At 32.7% G+C, this 22,927-nt stretch overlaps 1 protein-coding gene across 13 annotated transcripts in view; it reads right to left on the bottom strand.

Annotated features, from left to right (window-relative positions):
* LOC115217556 (girdin) overlaps positions 1-22,927 on the bottom strand; it is a 180,609-nt gene that overhangs the window by 106,197 nt on the left and 51,485 nt on the right. For 12 of the 13 annotated variants that reach the window (XM_036507587.1, XM_036507585.1, XM_036507583.1 and 9 more), the window contains 3 exons: positions 8,911-8,980; positions 3,224-3,366; positions 1,554-1,673 (listed from right to left, as the gene is read on the bottom strand). In XM_036507587.1, coding sequence (XP_036363480.1) covers positions 1,554-1,673; positions 3,224-3,366; positions 8,911-8,980 — 333 coding nt within the window. Of the gene's footprint in view, positions 1-1,553; positions 1,674-3,223; positions 3,367-8,910; positions 8,981-11,699; positions 11,854-22,927 lie in introns of those variants that run through there. The other variant, XM_036507590.1, reaches the window with a different exon arrangement.

Consider the following 22,927-nt stretch of genomic DNA (forward strand, 5'->3'; position numbering starts at 1 on the left):
AGCATCAAAGGAAAATCCTTTTCTGACATGAGGGTAAAGCAATCCAATTTTATAGAAAAAAATATTGTTTAACATTGGTTTACTGGTTTTGCAAGACTTGATATCACAAGATATGGTTTGACTAAGTATTTAACAGCAGAAAACATCTTCCATCTGTTTGATCAGTCAAATGTAAAACCAAGTGGGATACCTGTTGGACAAAGAGAGGTGGCCTAATGCCAATCCTCTATGTCAATGTGATTTAATATGTTATTTCAGTCTTTTATATTGTTTTTGTATACTTATGTCATATTACCAGTTCCATAATGACATATTTGAAGAGATAACACTTATTTTTCCATTTAGTTGAAGGAAAAATTATGCCCATGATGATTGGAAGTTCTTTGAGGCTGGTAAGGTTATTGCAATTGATGATCAACTTTAAGCCCCATTAGTCAATTAAGGAAATGTAAGCAGGGAAAAGATTCAAGAGTGTTACAGTACTAGATAAGAAAAATTTGAAACTATTTAGTAAAAGTTTGATTGGTAAAACAAAACCAAGCTGATGAGTGGGGCAGAGGTGGTACATTGCACACTAGTTCAGAGACAGAGAAACTGTTACAGTAACAGTAGAGAGAAGAAAGAAAAAGTGTAATTGTGGGTTTTTGGTTGTAGTGAGCTGGTGAATAAATCATTTCCAATTAGTTGCATAGCTCCTTTGTGGGGAATTGTAGGGTGTGTGTGTTAAAGAGACAGAGAGAGAGAGAGTGTGTGTGTGTGTGTGTGCATGTGTGTGTGTGTATGACAGAAATACCATCTACCACATGGAAGCAGTACATAAATATAGGTTGCACTTGAGTTTCGTAGCAACTGACCAGGGAATATATTTTGACACAAGTTGAAGTTTAGCTGTTGGTTTGCCTAGATAGTGAGAGTTCTCTTACCATCAACTTTTGAAAAAGTCTGCAAGAGTTACATTGCTGAATTAGTGACTAATTAGTCAAGAATGTATAACCTATCGCAATAAATGTATTGAATCTCAGAGAAAGGTTTCCCACTGTCTTTATTATTAGGGAAAAAAAAACCCAGTTTACTTTATAAAAGAAACAAAGCCAACTAAAGGGTTTAAATTATGCCATTATCAAAATATTTCCAGCTATATTATTGCATACATTGTATACCTACTCCAGTAATTAATCTGGTTGCATACACATAGCATATGCTTCATGGACATCTGTTCTTGCTCACTGGATAATTGCCCCACTGGGCAATTACCTGCTGATATATGTAGGTTGAAACTGTGGTAGTTTGAAGTTGCAGTCTAGAGTGAAGTTGTGATAGGACACAGTCGCAATGTAGATTGAAGATGCAGTGTATGTAGTGTAGACTGCAGCAATTGTCAAAGGGGACAAATGTTAAAGGGAATTTATCTAGGAGCAGCTTTCCTCTAAGGATAGCTGTTCAATGGGTAATTGTTAGTACACAAGTATCTGGGGATAATGGTCATGATACCAATACCTAACTTGCTACTTAACTCAGCAAATTACATTACAACACATAATCCATATACTTACTTCAGCAAGTTCATCTCTTTCAATGAGGAGTTTGTTTAAATGATTAAGAGATTTTTCCAAATAGACATCCAGTTGCTCAGATGGGCCAGTGGGAAGTACAGTTTGAGTGTCATCAGTTACCTATCCAAAATAAGTGATTACATAAGTTACCCTAAAATTTTGAACATTTGTGATAAGTTAATTTACCTTCTCTTTACCAATAGAATTTTTATTGCTTAGAGAGGCTCTTAACATTTCAAAGATTACTTTTCAAATATTGTTTCCAATTGCTTTTAATTTTTATTAGTTTGCACCAGTGAGACCTAAACACAATATAAAATGTCTATTTTAGCTCCCTAATACTTGTATGAATTCACTTCATCATATTTCAAAGATTGATTTCTATTTCATCTTTTAAAAATGACATTAGGCCCAAAGGTGCACAAATACCAAAGCCAATATTAGATTTCGATTTATCATAATTAGTCTCACTAATTAGAAAGAAGATTTTTACAATGAAGGATTGAAGTACAGCAGCTGTCATTAAGTAGTCACACTTGTTAAACTTTGAAAGAATTAACAAGCATGATTAATTTCATTATGCTAAGACCTCAAAAAGCTTTGAAGCCAGTGTAATTGTTTCTCATTATCTCCAATATATTAGAACATATAAAACACACTTCAATTCATTTTTGCTTTCTTGGTTTTAAAAACCCAACAAGTCAGTTAAGCAATATAATATGTACTTATATACTCTAATAGCACATCTTGTTGATATTGTAAGTCTCCTTTCTTTAAAAACGGAGACTGAAGTTAAGTATTCTGACATACAACACCATCTTCTCAAATGATGAGTTAAAGGATAAGCATTAGGTTATTTGTCAGTAAGAAAATGAATGCAGGAATGTGCATCATAGATGAAAATCTCATCTACTTAAAATAAAAAAAAAAAAATTAAGGCTTACATTATAAGTAGAATTTAGGAAAGACTGGAGATATCAATTAATATATATTCCTTTCAAGCATTGGGCTTCACAGAGGCAAGTGGCTGAGTTCCTTTTGAGTGTTGGGCCTCATGGAGGCAATGACCAAAACCTTTGGTATTATGTCATGCTTGAGAAGACTCATCAAGCCAAACAAAATCACAGTCATGGCAGATACCAGTGTCATGCAAACTAGCACCCATGCCAGTGGCATGTAAATGCACCCCAGTGTCATGCAAATGGCACCCGTGCCAGTGGCATGTAAAAACACCCATTTTGCAGTGGTTGGTGTTATGAAGGGCATTCAGCCATAGTAAACCATGCCAAATCAGACTGGAGTCTGGTGCAGCCTTCCAGCATGTCAACCCAGTCAAACCACCCAACCCATGCCAGCATGAACAATGGACGTTAAATGATGATATAAAAATCCACATATGCATTCATTTATTCACATACACACACCACACACAAATATATGTGCACATACATACACACACATGTATATACTCAGACATACATGCATAGACAAGTATGAATATACATATATATATTTATATTGAACACAGCTAAAATCATATTTGAAATCATCATCATTCTCATTCATTTTAATGTCCAATGTTCCCTGTTATAAACTACAGAAAAAAAAACTGTTTCATCTTGTTACTGTAATTATATTTTTCACATTTTTAAAAATAATATTTAACTTACCTCCTTTATAAGTTCAACAATTGCCTGCTGTACTTTAATATCTAAAGTTTTTATTTTCTCAATGAAGTATTCTTTACGCTCACACTGCACAGCACAACCAAGTACAAGTAAAAGAGCTTTCTTTAACTCTTCAAAGCTAGCATCTGAAGTGTAGAATGAATAAATATGCATAAGCTTCAACTGAAATATCCATTTTGAATAATAATCAAGATGCATTCATTATAATAGAACAGATTTACAAAATATTAGTAGAATTAATTGACTGAACTCATACTGAAACATCTTGGTAAAGCATTATTGTTCAACTTAACCCTTTAGCATTCAGGTGACTGTCAAATGTAATGCTTATTTATTCACATTGCTTTGAATTAATCACACATTAACTCAAATCTTTGAGATTTTAATGATGTCATTATTTATTTTTAAAATGAAATTTAGGGTAGGTGTAAGAGGCTGGATCTAACCAGTTTGGATATAAAACAGAATATTTGGGTTGGATATGGCCAGTTTAAAAGCTAAAGAGTTAATGATTTATCTAGTTATCCATTTGTAGACTGAGATAAAGTAATTTCTCAGTGTCAAATATTAGCACCAAAAAAAGAAAAAAATTGCATTTATCAAAATATAAGTAAGCAAAACATTACCAAATGTTTTTGTATCTGGTTTACAAGATTCTTTATGTGAATTCATGTGTTGAAACAAATTTTGTTGTGTCTAGGGAGAGTTATTATGCCAATATAATAAACACATGTAAGGAGTGGAATTGAACCAGTGCATGTATTAACCATATTGGCATGATGACTCTCCCTAGACACAACAAAATTACCAAATCTACCATGAATCAGACAATATAAACCAAGGGATTATGTTACTATAAATTTTTTGTTGTTATAGTACTACATTTTATTGTATTATTGTTAGGGATATAAATAAATGGTTTTAAATAGAAAATTAAATTTTGTGTATGTAAAAAATAGATAAAATAAGAGGTTGTACTTCAATGGAGAAGATGAAAAGGACCATAACATTTGATGAAAAGTTGTACAGGAGAAGACTTGCACAATCCATGCAAACAGAAAACAATCATTATTACTTTTTGCATCCATTTTCCAAGCTGGTGTAGTTTGAACAGGTCATGATGACCCAAGTCCATTCTTATTTGGGATTATGACCCTTTTAGAGAGGTTACTACTTGTATGCATCAGCTTTATGGTGTGATTCTACAGTTGGATGCCCTTTCTAACACCAAATTGCATCTACTATTAAAAATTGCATTCAATAAGGAAAGTACTGGGTACATTTTCTTAATAAATGTATGCATGACTATAGGCACGAACATGGTTGTGTAGTTAAGAAATTTGCTTCTCAACTACATGGTTTCAAATGCAGTCCTACTGCATAGTACCTTGGGCAAGTGCCTACCAAAGCTATCAGTGGATTTGATAGATAGAAATTTAAAGAAGCCCATTATATATGTGTGCTTGAATATATTTGCATACTCTATGAAAGATGCAAACAAATAGTGTTGCTATTGTCACTTCTATCTTCTCTGAAGACAGGAGACAAAAGATCTTTCACTTGGGTAACAGCTAAGAGTTAGTGGCAGGAAGGGCATCTGGCTGCTAATTAAGTCTCATTAGTATATACATCTAATCCATGCTAGGATAGAAGAACAGAGACCAAAGTGAATGAATAGACAGCAACACTAGAGAGGTTATCATGCCCTCAGCAAGACTGAAGAATTATCTCAATCCTATGTCTGCTTAATTTTGCTAACTACTTTACAGAATATACTGAAGGTATTTTATCATAGAACCAATGCTAGCCAAGTGACCTTCTGTCTCATAAGATTGAAGAGCCCTCACTACACTATGAAGAAGAATAGAAGAGAGAGTAATGACAGATTTTGAATTTAGGGTGAGATGTGAGAGAAGCAAAAGTATGATAGGAGCAGTAGAGTTACTGATAAGAAAGGGCAATAGAGAACAGTAAGAGAAGAGACAGAATAGTGAGAGTAAAAGAAGAGACAGTAATGTTATGGTCTGATGAGAGCAAAGTAGCTATTGATCTGGTGATTAAAAAGAGAGCAATTGAAGGAGAGTTGAAGAGATGGGCAATGGTAAGAGAAGGGTGATGTCTGTTAATCCTAACTTTGGAGAGGGGGGGGGGTGAAAGCTAATAAAAGTCTGTGAGTGGAGGAAAAGATCCATTTCACAGACATTGTGGTATGAGAGAGAGAGAGAGAGAGAGAGAGAGAGAGAGAGAGAGAGAGAGAGAGAGAGAGAGAGAGAGATGAGGATAGTGTAGGGAGATTTGAATAAGGAAAAACATTTTGTGCATGTGAGCAGCATGGTACTGTAAATATGAGGAGAATGGGGAAGGATGAATGAAATTGAGAGAGAGAGGGAGAGAAAGATAGAGGGGCAATAAGAAGAGGTTGATAGAGAAGAGAAGCAGGAGAATGTCACAGAAGCAAGGGTAGCAGGGAGTATGTGAGGAGGTGGTACTCATTTCTACCTCACTTTTAGCATTCTCTTCAGCATGCTTGCATAGAAAGGTGAGTCTTCACTAGTGGTGTGCATCTCCATTCACTGCAGTACTTTGTCATCTTTTTCATAAGATTCAGCATCTTGACAACTTAATCCCTTCTCTTACTAAGTATCCATCTTCCATAGGTTCTACCTCCTTTGAGCATTCTTTATACAGCTATCATCATCAGGATGCATCATATGCCAATAGCTGTGCAAGCTTCTCTCTTTCATATGTAAAAGTGATGGCAATGGTAATAAAGACTATGATGTGCAATATCTTGGTTATTATATTCATATTAAATTTATCTAGTGCTCTCTGTCTCTCTCTCTCTTTCCCTCTCTTTGTTAATTTCTCATCACTCACTGCCACTCTTTTCAATACGTCTTAACTATTACCAATATCACTCTTTCCCATCCCTGTGCACCAGATCTGTCTGTTCTTAATACCTCTCTTACTATCATCCGTCTTTATTGCTAACCATCACATTTTCTTACATTATCCTTCTCTCTCTTTCTCACTTAGGATCTTTTCTGAGAAAGAATGGAATGAATGAATGAATGAAACAATGCAGGGAAGAGTCGATTTCTTTAGTCTTGCCAAGGATGAGAAACTTCTGATAATCTGTAAGGCAGTGAACTGGTAGAAATGTTATCACGCCAGGCGAAACGCTTAACGGTATTTCATCTGTCTTTACGTTCTGAGTTCAAATTCTGCTGAGGTCGACTTTGCCCTTCATCCTTTTGGGGTCAATAAATTAAGTACCAGTTATGCACTGGGGTCGATGTAATTGACAATCCCTTTGTCTGTCCTTGTTTGTCCCCTCTAGGTTTAGCCCCTTGTGAGCAATAAAGAAATGAGAAACTTCTGGTGCTAGTGAATGAATGAATAGAGACAATACAGAGGAGAGAGGATTCTTTAATCTTGTTGACAGCAAAGCCTCTCTAGTATTGCTGTTATGATAAAATACATTCAATATTGGTCATTAAATTCAATTTAATAAAGTTTCTAGCATAAGAAAAATAATTTCATGGTTATTATAAAATTTTTAACACCTACTGTCCCTAAAATTATGGCATTTTAGGAGTGGTGAGTAAGACAATTCCAAATGAATTATATATTCAAGTAGAATGAAGTTGAGAAGGCATATATGTTCATATAATAGAAAAAACAACTACATAATAAAAGAGCAACCAAGCAAGTGAAGGAAGAAAATTACAGGGCTAACTGGGCTAGCTAGATACAGATCAAGAGATAAATTAAAATGTACTACTTGGTTGGTATTTCTCAAATCCAATTTTATAAAGAGAATAATACCAGAATGACTTAACCAAATATTACTGACATTTATTTTCCCAAGGAGGGATAAAAAGCTAAGTCTATTTCAAGGAATTTGTGAGATAACATAGAAAATCTTGTAAAACATTTTATCTGGATAACTACTACTTCTTTATTTCATATAAATATAACATAAGCTAATGATAAAGTCTCTATATGTTCACTTGCTCTGTTAGAAATAGCAGCCAAATCTCCCTCACATTATCATCTTCAAAATATTATCAAACAGAGTAATCTGTAATTAAGTATCAATAAAGCATATTTATAAACTAATTTCCATAATGCAGGTAAAAAGATATCAAATATTGGTTTCAAATTTTGATACAAGGACAGCAAGTTTGGGGGAGAGGATAAGTCGATTATATCCATTCCAGTGTTTAACTGGTACATATTTTATCAACCCTGAAAGGATGAAAGGCAAAGTTGACCTCAGTAGATTTTGGACTCAGAACATAAAGATGGATGAAATGCTATTAAGCATTTTGCCCAGCATGCTAACAATTCTACCAGTTAGCTGCCATAAGGATATCAAATATTAAAATAGCATAAATATGAAAATATAATTTGCTATCTCAGAAATTTGTAGTAATTGTTTTAGCTGGTTACAGAACTACTTTTAGAATACTGAGATGTTGCATAGAAATATACAAAATATGAAGGTAACAGTCCATGCTGATAAAAAAAAAATTGCATTTTTCTTTTTAAATTTTATTTTATAGCAATAATTTGTTTTCATCTATCATTTTATCCACTGGCATAGTAGCGTTATTGTAGAAATATTCTTATAACATAATATGGTTTAGAACGAAATAAAGTAAATTCATACAATTTCTTGTAATGCTTTCAATACTTGAAGAAAAAAAAACACTCTTCTAAAATGTATTCAAATAACCATATTTCAGTTCTGCATATTTATAGTGATGATGCTTAAGACAATGATTCCATGGACTATGCTTTCTATTTGCTTTATTTATTGATACTTTCTTCTTATGTTCACTATTCTGAGTTCTAGCCATATTAAGATAAGCTTTGCTTCTCTACTCTCTAAGTGCCAATAACATATCAGTGTTGAATCAATGTATATGCCCCTTCCCTGCAAAAGATGACCTTGTGTCTATTCAAAATAAATCAATATTCATATTTCATATGAAACAAAAATATTCCCTTCATAAACTTAGTTAATTACAAAAAAAAAAAAGACTATTTTGCAAATAAAAAAATTAAATTGATTTTTTTTCTTTATGTAATTTGATTAAAATTTTCCTATCATTATATCTTTTCATATTTGTTCATGGTAGATGGGAATATTCCATATTGCTATGTTTAGCTTCAAGGTTCATAGTTGCAGCTTCTTAAAAAATGTCTGACATGTATAGTAAAAGATGCATGACTTGATATGCTGGAACAGATTCAGTCATAATCTAAATATTTAGTCATCAACCTCGAAAGAAATATGTAGCCATTATTTCATGAATTCTAAGACACCCAACCATTACTGATAAAAATATATGAATAAATAACATAAAATCATTCAAGTTGATTTCCAATATTTTTTTCATATTAATAATATTGTATGGGACATATCTTAATGTCTCACAGACTCCTTTTGTAACCATGTTCCTAATTGGATTGGGCAAGGTATGGAATAGCAGAAAATAGAAAGATAAAAGCATCTATTGCACATGAGAGATGGAGGGGAGGAAGAGAAGGGAGAGGAGGAGAGAGGAAGAGAGAAAGAGAGAGGGAGAGGAGGAGAGAGGAAGAGAGAGAGGAAGAGAGAGAGAGGGGGGAGGGGCAGAATAAAAATAAGAAATACTAACCCTTTTCAGGTTCTCTACAAACTAACTGAATGTTAGGTAGTCTCATGATTAAAATTTGTTGAAGGACCTCCTGTAAAAGAAGAAAAACAAAATTTAACATGGTAAAAAAAGCATTTAAAAATTATTGTTAAATTCCCAAAATCAATCACTCAAAGGTAATAACATATTTCTGAAAACTCAGTCTTAAGTCCATAATGCCTAAAATTTTGAAAATAAAATTATTTGTAAACTCCATAGTTTAAACAGTCAACCTTTTTAATATTTCCTTTTTGTTCCAATCCTGTCAATGTAATGTAGAAAACAATAATTATGTTGTGGCTATTACAAGTGATGGTCAAATGACTGATTTTGAAATCATTAATTTTGGTTCATATTAAATCAAATGAAGAGTTCTTACTGTGACATGAAGTTAAATATTTGTAGAGAAATGACTGAGTTATTTCTAAAGTGATTAGTACTGCAGATTGTTTCAACAAGAAATTGTTCAACAATAATGTTGCTGCTACATTCTCTAACATTATTAAATACTAGAAAACGCCCAAATTTTTATATGATTAAAACCCAATAACTCCAAGTGAAAAAAAATCCACACTAACTGTCTGTTAAATAAATATGGCTAACAGCTTTTGAAAAGCAGAAGTGAAAATCCAAATAAATAACACTTCCACCTGAATATCTCATCATGATCCTTTAACATCCATTTTCCATGCTGGTATGGGTGGGACAGTCTGACAGGAACTGGCAAACCAGAAGACCACACCAAGTTCTGTTTGTTTTGGTGTAGTGTCTACAGCTAGATGCTCTTTTATTCAGTTTATATTTAAGAATTTTCAAGTATGTTTCAAATTCAAATCGCACTCTTGTGTGTGTGTGTGTGTGTGTGTGTGTGTGTGTGTGTGTGTGTGTGTGTGTGTGTGTGTGTGTGTGCGCGCGCACGTGCGTGTGTGTGCATTTACTTTTGTGGGTTTTTTTGTTTTTATTATCTTTTTCAGGACACTGATCTGATGAATTGTACATCTTCATGAATTTGTAATATTTGTATTATAGAGTTGGATACCCATTCGTTTGTAAAGCCACAATGGAAAGGGAAAACAGTTTCTTTTAAAAAAATTACAGAGCAATGAATTATCAAAACTGTTAGAGTTCAGGCAAAACCATTGTCATCATTATTTTGTCTGCTTTCCATGGGTAGGATGGTTTGAAGGGATTCAATGGCTCACATTGAATGTCCTGCTCCAGTGTCTCAAATGCTTCAGTATTTAGTTATGAGCATTATTATTGCTATGGATGAGGGCAAGACTGCAATATTTGTTCCAGCTCTTTACATTCTGAGTTTGTCCTTCATCCTCCCAGGATCAATGGGACTAATACTCTCTCTCAAAATTGCTGGCCTTGTGCCAAAATTAGAAACCATTATCAATATTACATAGGAGGTAAATATATGACAGTTGCTTTTTTTTCTGTCAACAGTCCATTAACTATTTTTCATTTGAATATTTGAAAAGTTAAATATATACGAAACATCAATATTACAATTTCCTTTTTACACTTCTTCATAAGAAATGATTATTTGTAATTTTAAGTTGAAATTCAAGAGAAATAGCAATGGAAAATTTTAACCCAAAGCAAAACATTTGATTCATAACAGAAGGAAGTGCGTAATCAGTTCAGCTAAGGTCATTTCATTGATCTTTTTTAACATATTCAGTGGCAGTCAAATTTTAAAATGCATATTGAAACTACTTAAAAATGAATGTTCACACACATGCAAGACATACATAAAATGTTGCCCAAGTTTAAAATCTTAAAACTGTTAAAAAAAAAAATCAAAAAGTGGAAGAGAAAGAGGGAAGAGCTAGAGAAAAAGAGAGTGGAGAAAGAGTCAACTAGAATAAAAGGAAAAAAAATGACTATAAAAAGAAATTTAATGTTATTCTGTGATATAGATAAGACTTCATTCTATGATAGCATAAAGTTAATTTTATGAAGAATAAACACTGAGTTTTGGACTGAACAAACTGAATAAATTACATTTTGTTAAAATTAGACTAAATTTCAAAAATTGCTTCTTTGAAAAACATATGAAGATATATAGAAGAATTCAGATATCACATATCTGACAGAGATGGCATTATGAATAAATATATAGATGTAACAAAAAATTGCTTAACCCTTTGCCTGTCCAAAATATTTTCATAAGTTTGTCTTAAACACCCATTCTTGTTTTATATGTTCTGAGTAATATAAAGCTTTACTAAGTCCTTAGTTACTCTGGTGGTTGAAAAAGATTGGGAATGTGTATTGTATACAATACATGGACACCAGGAAATATGTCTCATGTGTCACATGAGATACACAAGACAGTTAAAGGGTTAGTAGTTAACAATTAAAGGAAAAAATTAAATATAGATATTGAAACTTGGGCAAGAAACAAAACATTTTAGTTAAGTTTTAAAATCTTGAGTCAATTTTACTTTAAATCTACACTGCAAACAGTGTTCCAAAATAAATAAAACCATTGTTAATTAAATGAACTGCATTCTAAAGTACATGAAAAATATCCTAAGTTTTAATGTTCCTGTTTACTAATGCAGATTTGATCTATCCTTTCTCTTACCAATAGTAATTGAGATTGGGAGGTGAGATGAAATTTATGAAGCAAATACTATACAGTCATGTAAAAACATCAAATGCTTTACTTCAGTTTAAACATAAGAAAGACTGTTTTAATTAAACGAAGCTAATACAAGTACGCAAAAATCTGAAGGTCAACAGAAAAAAACACATACCTCCTTGCATAAGAAGCTCTGTTGTTAAGCTATCCATATCAGTAGAGTCCACTATGTTATTTACACTATGAATATATATATATATATAAATATATATATATAAAATGCTTGAGATCAAAATTGTAGGAGCGAGTAGCTACTACAATTACTGAATATTACCCGCATAATAACTTAAACGAATAAAATACTAAACATTTCTACTCTAGTTTATTAGACTGTGACCACCTGTCATATTACGCATACAATTCTATTTTTAAATATATATTGTAATATCAATTATATTTAGTTTGTCACCGCATTGTTATTGTTAAGGTAGTGAGCTGGTAGAATTGTTAGTATGCTGGACAAAATATTTACTGGCATTTCTTCCAACTTTACATTCTGAGTTCAAATGCTGCCAAGGTCAACATTGGCTTTCATCCTTTTGAGGTAGATATAATAAGTACAGATATAATAAGTACTTGTACTGATGAAATCAACTTACCTCGCCCCTAAAATTGCTGGCCTTGTGCCAAAATTCGAAACCATTATTATCATCATCATTATTATTATTATTGCAATACATTGATACACTTGTGAGAGTATCAGACTTGTATTTGTTCCATCTCTTTACATTATGAGCTCAAATCTCACTGACATCAGCTTTAACTTTCACCCTTCTGAATTTGATAAAATGAAGTATCAATCAAGTACTGGGGTTGATTTTATCAAGTGCACTCATTATTGTGGGATAAATTAGAAATTATGAGGGCAATGAAATGGCAGAATTGTTAGTGCCGAAAAAAGAAAATGCATTGTATATTTGTTCTGGCACTTAATAGATCAACTTTGCCTTTTATCTCTCTGGGAATGGTATAATAAAGTACCAACCAAGTAATAGGGTTCTTGGTATTGATCAAAGCCCTCTCCTCAAACTTTCTGGCCTTGAGCCTAAATTAGAAACTATTATTATAATTACTATTATTGTAGAATCATTAGTACACTGTGCAAAATGCATAGTGGTATGTTGTCTGTTTTAATGTCCTGAGTTCATATTTCGCCAAGGTCAACTTTGCCTTTTATCCTTTTGGGGGCCAATAAAATAATTTCCAGTTGAACACTGGGGTCAATGTAATTGGTTAATCCCCTCCTCTGAACTTGCTGACCTTGTGCCAAAATTTGAAACCAATATTTAGAGTGGCAAGCTGGTAGAATTATTAGCACACTAGTCATAATGTTTAGCGGCATTTTGCCTGTTTCTACATTCTGAGTTCAAATTCCACCAAGGTCAATATAATCAGCTTATCCCATCCATGAACTTGTTAGCCTTGTGCCAAAATTTGAAGTTATTATTATTATTATTGATAATAATAATAAAATAAAATACTGGTCAAGTACTGGAATTGATGTTACCAACTAACCTGCCCTTTACCCTAAAAAAACTTATGACCATGTGCTGAAATTTGAAACATTGTTATTATTGTTTTTACTTTTATTAATAAGGCAGCAAGCTGGCAGAATCATTAGACAGGTGAAATGCCACTAAGCATTTCGCCTGTCTATGTTCAGAGTTCAAATTCTGTTAGGGTCAGCTTTGCCTTTCATCCTTTCGGGGTCGATAAAATAAGTACTGGGGTCAATATAATCGACTAGTCCCCTCTCCCAGCCTATAGTAGAAAGGGTTATTATTATTATTAATAATAAAATATATAATAATAATAATGATAATAATAATAATAATAATCATTTCTACTATGGGCACAAGGCCTGAAAATTGGAGGGAGGAGGTAAGTTGATTACATTGACCCCAGTGCTATACTGGTACTTATTTCATCAACACTGAAAGGAAGAAAGGCAAAGTCGACCTCATCAGAATTTGAACTCAGGACATAAAGACGGGATGAAATGCTGCGAAGCATTTTTGCTCTATAAGCAGAAATCACGGAAACATCCTCCAATATGATAATGACAATTAAGGCAGTGAGGTGGTACAATTGTTAGCAGGTGGGGCAAAATGCTTAGCAGCATTTCACTTGTCTTTAAATTCTGAGTTCAAATTCACTGAGGTTGACTTTACCTTTCATCTTTTGGGGATTAGTAAAATATGTACCAGTTGAGCACAGGGGTCAAAATCAACTTATCTCCTCCCCCGAACTGGCTGGTCTTGTGCCAAAATTTGAAATTATTATTACTAATAATATCATTATTATTAGTATTACAGATATTCTATAAAAATGTTAGCTTACACTGATTTTTATTACATTTCATATCTGAGACATTAGATGTAAACAAACAATGAGATTGAAAGTGAAAAAGGCTAATGGGCATATATGCCTTTGGGAGTTTTTCCCCCTTCATTATCCATGAACACATTGCTTAAATAGCAACTAAATACAGCAGTCTAACATTATTGGATATACCATTACTGTTATTATATCATGCTTCATGAAGTAGCCTCAACATCACTTATTTTTTTTAATTTTTAGAAATACTGAGCTGAGTGATGTTGAATAATACATGGCTTTCACTTTTAAGTACGAAGATCTTTTTTTTTTTTAATAGATTAGGAAAGAGTTAATCATTTAATCCTTAAGCTTGACAAGAACAAACGTTTAAATAATCAATTGCAAACCCTACATCTACTTTGAAGAGTCAGAAAAATGAACCAATAGTGCTTTGCAGAAATAAGAAGTTTGTGTCAAAGAATGGAAACTTTTATCATCATGAAGAAACAGTCACTGGATAATAAATATTTAGTGCACGTGAACCAGAAAGGTATATCAATAATTTGGAGGCCACTATTAGTTTCAATGTATCTCTAAACAATAAGTAATATTAGAAATACAGTCTAGAGAGAGGAGAAGGGAGAGTGGGGAGAAGATGGAGAAGAAGAGAGGGAGGAAGGAAGAGAAATGGGAAGCAAAAGAGAGAGACAGATATAAAAAAGTGATAGAGAGGGATGGAGAAAACAGAGAGAGAGAGAGAGAGACAGAATGACACATACACACACACTATATATATATAATGTGTGAAGTGGGGGGAGGGCAACAGAGGAAAGGAGATAGGTGAAAATAGATAGGGGTGAGACTGAAAGGGGTAAAAAAAAGTAGGATGGAGAGAGAAAGAGAGAGAGATGTGCACCCAAAGGTGAGAGAGAAATGGTGGGAGAAGCAAAGAGATCAAAGTGATCCATACCACATCATACACCAAAATTATATTATTATTTTAATGTATTTAAATAATTCTAATGATTCCCGAAACTGGAATTAAGCCATTGGGAATTTCAGTTACATGTCTTACCCAAATAAAAATAAAAATACATAAAGTACAGTTTTGTTCACACACACACACATAGTTCACTAGATATATTAAAAGAGAATCTATTTAATGTTGTGCTACCTTTCAAGTATATATACACAACTTTTATGATATAACTATCACTCTGAGAATACTACAATTAAGCACTAAAAAACAGTGATATGTGTACAGCAAGAAAGCCTATAAAGTTACTACTTAAGTAAAAAAGCAACAGCTTTCTAGAGTCACCATATAAGGTAGATTTAACAAAGATGGTTTCGACAGAATAGCAGATTGTTCAGCATTCCACGTGAGGGGCAACTGTGTAACCTAAGAACTTGAGGGTGGAGGGAATCAGTCTATAAGCAGCAACAAGAAAAGAAAATAGAAGAAAAAAGAATCCATGAAAACACTCACAAAAACAAACAAAAAAAGCATTATTCTCCTGTTGAGGTACTCATCACCCTACACCCAATGATTGAAATCACCCAATCAGTGAAAGAAAGAAAATAAATTAACACAAGAGAATTACAGTTAAATAAGCATGTTTTTTAGGTTCTTTTTTCCAAAAATAGGCAATGATTATAATGAACTTCAAAAAGAATTTCTTTAAATACAAACAGAAATAAATGCATAAAGAGATAGCTGTCAATATTTGATAGCTCACATAGCAAATATTTTATTGAAGGTAAAGTAAGCATCAGGTACACTCACATCTTGGTAATTATGACATTTATGTTGCATTAATTTCTTGTCTTTTGCTATTGTCATTGCATTTTTTTTTAATCATTTTATTTTTTTTTATAATGTTTCCCCGCTTCAGACACAATAGTCACTTTCTTAGGATAAATAAATAAAAACATTTAATATAATAAAATATTAATGGAGGTAATATTTGTCTAGTTCCCATTTGAACTCACCATGCTGGGCAAAGCAGGTACTTACATATTCTTTACTTGTTTCAGTCATTTGATTGACTTCAACCATGCTGAAACACTGCCTGAAGAATTTTAGTCAAACAAGTTGACTCCAGGAGTTATTTTTTAAACCTAGTACTTATTCTATTGGTTACTTTTGCTGAACCACTAAGTTACAGGGATGTAAACACAGCAACACTGGTTATCAGGTGGTGATGGGGGATAAACTCAAACACATACAAATAAATATATATACAAAAGGCTTCTTTCAGTTTCCATCTACCAAATCCACTCACAAGGCTTTGGTCAGTCCAAGGCTATAGTAGAAGACATTTGTTCAAGATGTCAAGGCTATAGTAGAAGACATTTGCTCAAGATGTCATGCAGTGGGACTGAACCAGGAACCATGTAGTTGAGAAGCAAGCTTCTTACCACACAACCATGCCTCTCTCTCTCTCTCTCTCTATACATATATATATACACTAAATTGCCCACCTATAAGTTTCATGAGAATCACATTTCTTAAACTTCCTACCACGGAAGCATGTGCTGATGGAGTTATTTGTAGCCAATATTATGAACTTTGGTGTACCTCAAAGTTCAGGTTTGTCACCAACACCATTCAATGTGGACATTAATGATCTACTAACTATCATTTCCAATAACAGAAGTTCCTACCATCTACACATGAACAACATCATTAAAAACCTCAAAATTGCTACAAATATTGTACCTCATAATCTCTGATGATCACTTCAGATGATTTTGCACACATAACATCAAAACTGCACCACAAATACTATAATTCCTTGTTAGGAGATATAAAATATCTTAGTTTTATCAGTTACTGACATTCAAGTAAGATTCACATTACAGTACTGGTCCCTTTTGTGAGTCAGTGCTACTGTTGCACAAGCACAAACATCCTAGAACACATCCAAAAGAAAGCTATAGGATTGATTAACAAAAACTAACACGCTTCCATCACTATCTCACAGATGTGCTTTTTTACCCCCTTTTTCTACCTCTTCTACCATGACTGCAATGGCCTCTAATCCTTTGAACTATCTAGATTCAAACCCTAACCATCCAAGTTCATGTAACCACTTTTCACTTCTCTTCCCTTTACTCTTACTTGTCACCTCCTAGATTCCATACTAAACAGCACTTCATTCAAGTTCTTCAGACACTGCAATTCACTGAAATTCTTATTCTCCTCCCTACCAATTTTTTTCATTCATTAAACTATAAAATGTTCAAAGTGAACTTCAACTGCATCAATCTGTCCCGTCTCAGGAACCCTGCAAAGGTCACTGGCACTGCTCCTCTTCCTTTGACTAACTTAAAAGAACACTGTACCCTACAGATTATTTTTTTTTAATTTGAATGAAATCATCACTAGTTACATAGTAATAATAAATAACTTCATTAATTAACTGTGGAATCCTACAGAGTAAAATGAAATGCGAGGCAAAGAGCATCAAGGTCATTAATATTATAATGCAGATTTCTTACACTGGAACATATTTGTAAGATAGAAGAACAGGAAACTGAATCAACCCCAGCACTTATGTTACTGACCTGAAGATGTAGAAGGAGGAGAATAAATAATGTAAGTCATTAATGTATTGCTTCTCCATTTTTATGTAATAACACCAACAATAATAATCCTAACCAAGTTTGAAATTAAAAGCCTTACTCAAAGTGCTGTTTATTTATTTTGATGATTCTAGAGGCTAAAAAGGAAATCTGACCCTGATAGGTCAAAATTGTGTGATGTTAGATTTGATAGTATAAAGCATCTAAGCTTTCATACCAACATTTATGCCATTTTCTTATTCTCAATAATTGTAATATTAACGTTTTGTGCATAAACACAAGGTATAGTCAACTTCATCAATTTCAGTATAATAATAATAATAGTTATTTTATCAACTTTTTGGATGAAAGACAGAAACAACCTCAACATAGTTGAACTCAGAGAAACAAAAATTAAGTTTTTGCCAACTTTCTGTCTTTATTGTAATAATAACAGTAAGCAACAAACTTTGCTCAACACTATAGTTTGTGCCAAGCAAGTAATGAAAATTTTGCTATTAAGCATTACATGCCTAATTGTTTCATACTTAAAATTTCTTGCAATGTTATTAGCAGTTCAAATATGCCAGATTTGAACTCATAAACAAGCCATTCACTGTGTTTTGTCATGGAGAAAATTTCTTGCTGTTGACAAATGGTGTAAATACACCTAAATCAGCTTACAGTGCCACCTATCCAGACTGTGAGAAGCAAGCATTTTGGAGTGGTTATATAAGTCCGAATGTGCTAGTGGCACATTCGGACTTGTAACATAAGAGAGATTGTCTCTCTTATCAGCTCACAGCACTACTGTTTGGCTTCTGTGACTGAAGAGATAACCTCTCTGAAATGCTTGCATCTCACAGTCTGGATAGGCAGCACTGTGAGCTGATTTAGGTGTATTTACACCATTTGTCTTCAGTAAGAAATTTTCTCCATGACAAAACACACTGAATGGCTGTTTACAAGTCTGAACGTGTCACTGGCATATTTGAACTGGTAATAACATTGCATTTATACACATCACTGCTTAGCACTCCCACCCTGTAATAAAATTTCGTGATTTATAGGCTTTACAAATTTACAAAAATTTATAGGTATGGCTATATGGCTAAGAAAACTACTTCCTAACTATGTGATTTTGTGTTCAGGCCTACATTGGGCAAGTTTCTTCCATAGCCTCAGGCTCTTCAAAGCTTTGTAATTGGATTCAGTAGGTGGAAACTGAAGGAAACTTGTCCCAGATGTGTGTGTGTGAGGGAGAGAGAGAGAGAATTTGTATATCTCCTTCATTTTCACTGGTTGTAAACAATGGCTCACTGACAGTATCACTTGCTTTTTGAAATTAAAAACATATCTCCTGAAAAGTCATAAAATTTTGGGAAGACATCTTATGAGTGTTAAAATGATTATTATTATTCTTTTATTTGTTTCAATCATTTTGACTGTGGCCATGCTGGAGCACCGCCAAATTTTCTTTATAGATATTTTATCACTCTCTTTGATTTTTCTTATTAACATATATGCCCTATGTTAAATTCAAACTAATCTGTTACAATATAATTAAAAAAAAAAAAAGAACATACTGAAAAACAATTATGTTTAGTACTACTACATGCTATATAAATAAATAAAGACTTCTAGATAATCATGTCAAGATAAAACAATAAAAAATATTTTATTGTTTAACTTATCTAGAATACCAATGAAAGTGTGAGAAAGTGCTATGTTGATAGTTCTCAACTCTGTCGCAAGTTTTCATATTCTTGTCCCAAGCCTAGCTACAATCAATTGATAATAATTTAGAATGAAGTATATCTAGAATTATCCAATGGAAAGTATTATTTTATGAAGGAGAGGGGAGATTAACAACTGCCAGTTCAAACGGAATAACTGCATGACCTTAAGAAAAAGCACGTTTCTGCTTAAGGTCAGACATTATTTGGGTTGGATTGTGAGTGAATTTATATTTTCAGTTGGAACATATTTAATAACAATAGAAGTCTCAGAATTAATTATTCAGAGTGTGTGTGTTAGTAAATAGGCCACTTGTATTTTCTTTTTCCTTTTTTTTTCTTTTTGATTTTCCAAAAGTTAAAGATATCAACCCTTTTGATATCAACCCGGCTGAAACCGGCTCTGGCTCTGTAGTATAAATGTCTTGTTTTCATAAGTTTTGAATTAAAATCTTCCACCAAACCTTAGTGACAATTTATGTTCCTAACACTAGCTTAATGATAACTAAGTTATTTTACTAAATTCTTTGTTATGTTTAAAATTAATTGAAAGAAATACAGAGCATCTCAAAATAAATACATTAACAAAAGGGTTAAGAGACTACTTCCTATAAAAAGCTTCTATATATTATTTTGTTTATGGGAAATCCTGTTAGTTGAGTTTGAAGTGATTGATTGCATAGATTCACTGATTCTGAGTCTGTTTTAGCAAAACTGATCAACATTAGGATATGTGTAAAACACAATTACAAAATATAAATTGGGTATCTTTTGCTTGTTTCAGTCAATAGGCTGCAGCCATGTTGGGGTACCATGTTGAATGGTTTTAATCAAACAAATTGACCCCAGAACTAATATTTTAAGTTAGGTACTTATTCTATTGATCTCTTTTGTCAAACCAATAAGTTACAGGTACATAAACAAACCAACACCAGTTGTTAAGCAGTGGTGACAGGGACAAACACAGACTCAAAGACATACATGAATGCAAATATATATATATATAATTCCATACTTGTATTTAAAAAAAAGATGTGAATTTAGTTATTTGGTAAAATCATAAGAATAGAGAGTTTATAAGCAGATGCTTTTGTTGCTAACTACTCAATAATTGGTGGAATTTGCATAACCTCACAGTAATTCATGTTAAATAAGTCTGTGAAATTATGAGTCTTACTTCAATTGTTAAAGCAATATCTGTAGCAGCATTTGAACCCATTGAATTGAAGTGCAATTCAAACATACAGGTTATATTGATTCTTTTAGAAAAAAAAAAAAATTTTAGATCACTAAAAGTTGCAAAAGAACTATAATTTTTATCAGGCATTTTAGAATACAATTTTTTTTATCAGGCATAATTTTAAAAAATGTGTGTGCTTATATGTGTACACATATAAGCACACATTCTTTTACTGGTTTCAGTCACTGAACTGCATTAATGCTTGGAGATTGACTTCAAATTGATCAGGAAGGTGGATAAAATGCAAAGTCAATTTGATGCAAATGAAAAGAACTGAAATAGGTCAAAATATAAAGTTTTTTTCCATTTCACACCAATTTTTGGCAGCCCATGTACACATATGTACAAACACATACATACACATATGCATATACTCCATGTACATAAATAAACTTATGTGTACACGTACACATTTTTTTTTTAACAAGGGAAAGGTTGACAGTAACTCTGAAGTTTTGTTTTACTAACCATCAATCAAACTGATGATGGCTTGTAAGCTAAAATTTCAAAGTCTCTGTCAACCTTTTCCTTATAAAAATTAAATATGATACTCTATTAAAATGGATTGAGTGAGTGCAACTGCTTTTTAATCATAATTCTACACGCAAGCAAATAATGTCATCATTTTAACATCTACTTTTCCAAGCTCCCATGGACCAGATGGAATTTGTTGAGGCAGATTTTCCAACCTGTCACCAATTTCACTTGTTTCCCAGCAAGATGATATTTCTCCAAGACTGGACATATTTCTCTTGAAGATTGGAAATAAACAACAATGCTTGTATGATTTTGAAAATTTTACACAACTATTACACAATGACAAAACTGTGTGTGTGTGTGTATACATGCCTGGCTTTAAGAGCATTGCGAAAGTACCTGATTGGAGGCCCAACCTTTCAAGAAAAACTGAAGAACTACTGCAATAAGTGTGAATCTGAGAGGGGAATGTGTTGAATAAAATCATAATTAACTGATCCCCCTGTAGTTTCTTTTACCAAAAACCAGGAACTTTTCAGTACCCCATTGTATGTAAATGTGTGTGTATATATGTATGTGTGTGTGTGTAAATAGTAAGAGATTACCCCAAAACAATTACTGGCTTGCTCTCAGATATTCAAAATAGGTTATTCAACAGTTAACATATATATCCAATAAAGTTCTTATAAGAAATTAGAGGTATATTCCATTGGATAATTCTGAATATATTTCTTTGACCATCTAGGTTTTATAGTAGGGTTGTAATTGCAATGGTTACTAATCAGTGCAGTTGAAACCTGTGTTGGTCTATGTGAAGCTGTATATAAATTAAAGAATTAAAGTAATGCTATGCAACTTCGTAGTAATCCTTATTATTAATATTGTTGATATATATATATATATATAATCATATGGTCAACTAGACAATTGGATGTTGTTATATATCACTGGTCATAATGCACTTTGCATAATTTTAGGTTTCAAATGATACCACTCAGCTGGCTAAGTAAGCAGGCTGATCATGTATATAAAGTTTGTCTTAGTCTTAGTGACAAAAATATACCACAATATCTATTATAGTTAAGTCACATCAATTATCTGTCTGTAAAAACTGATTTACAACATGAATGCAGTAAATGCTTTAATTTTTTTTTTTGTTAATATCTATGTAAACATGCAAGAAATAAAGATAAGCTGTGTCAAGAATTTTATTATGACTAGTTAATAAGAAGCTATAGTTTAGAAGAATGAAAACAACAATTAATTTGCAAATGAATTCTTAATTCTTATTTCTCAAATGTTCTACTATACTGACAGCAATAAGTAGATTTAAATCCACAAAGGAATAATTGCAATTAATAAATGAATTGTTTATTTTCAGAGACTAATTAGTGCTAGAGTAAGTACTAATCTATAGCATAGTATTTAAAGTAGAAACAGAAGTTTGAGGAACAGCTGGTCTTGATTAACTGAATCTAAGTTTTCACAGAAACTGTTTAATCATGACTAGCTTGTAGTTCTCCAGCTATTCAATTACCTACACATACGTCTGGTGGTACTAGGAGAGGGTGTACACAACAGAAAAGGTAGGCTACTTGATACCTTTGTTTCACGTTTGACACTGAGTTGCGATGCAACATGAATAGCAAAATCAAGATATAAAAAGAGAAATGTCATGAAATATTGGAACATCACTGAATCTTACACCATGTTTGCTGAAGACTAGTTACCCTGACAAACTTACAATCATCAAATTATTGATCAAAGTAAAATTTATAGACATAAATGCTACAAGTTGCAATATTATTGCTTTTCTCTTATTCTAATATTATTGTCATAATCAACTAATTATGAAAATTACCTTCAATAAAATATAAGAATTCAAGTTACAATAATAAAACTAAAATAAAACAAAAAAACCCAATTTTGTTCATATGGTTTCAATACAAAATTATGTTTCACATCATTCAGATCAGAAAGTGTTGTTAACAATTAACAGTGACA

This window comes from Octopus sinensis, linkage group LG11 (assembly GCF_006345805.1).
Source record: "Octopus sinensis linkage group LG11, ASM634580v1, whole genome shotgun sequence".
Lineage (NCBI taxonomy): Eukaryota > Metazoa > Mollusca > Cephalopoda > Octopoda > Octopodidae > Octopus > Octopus sinensis.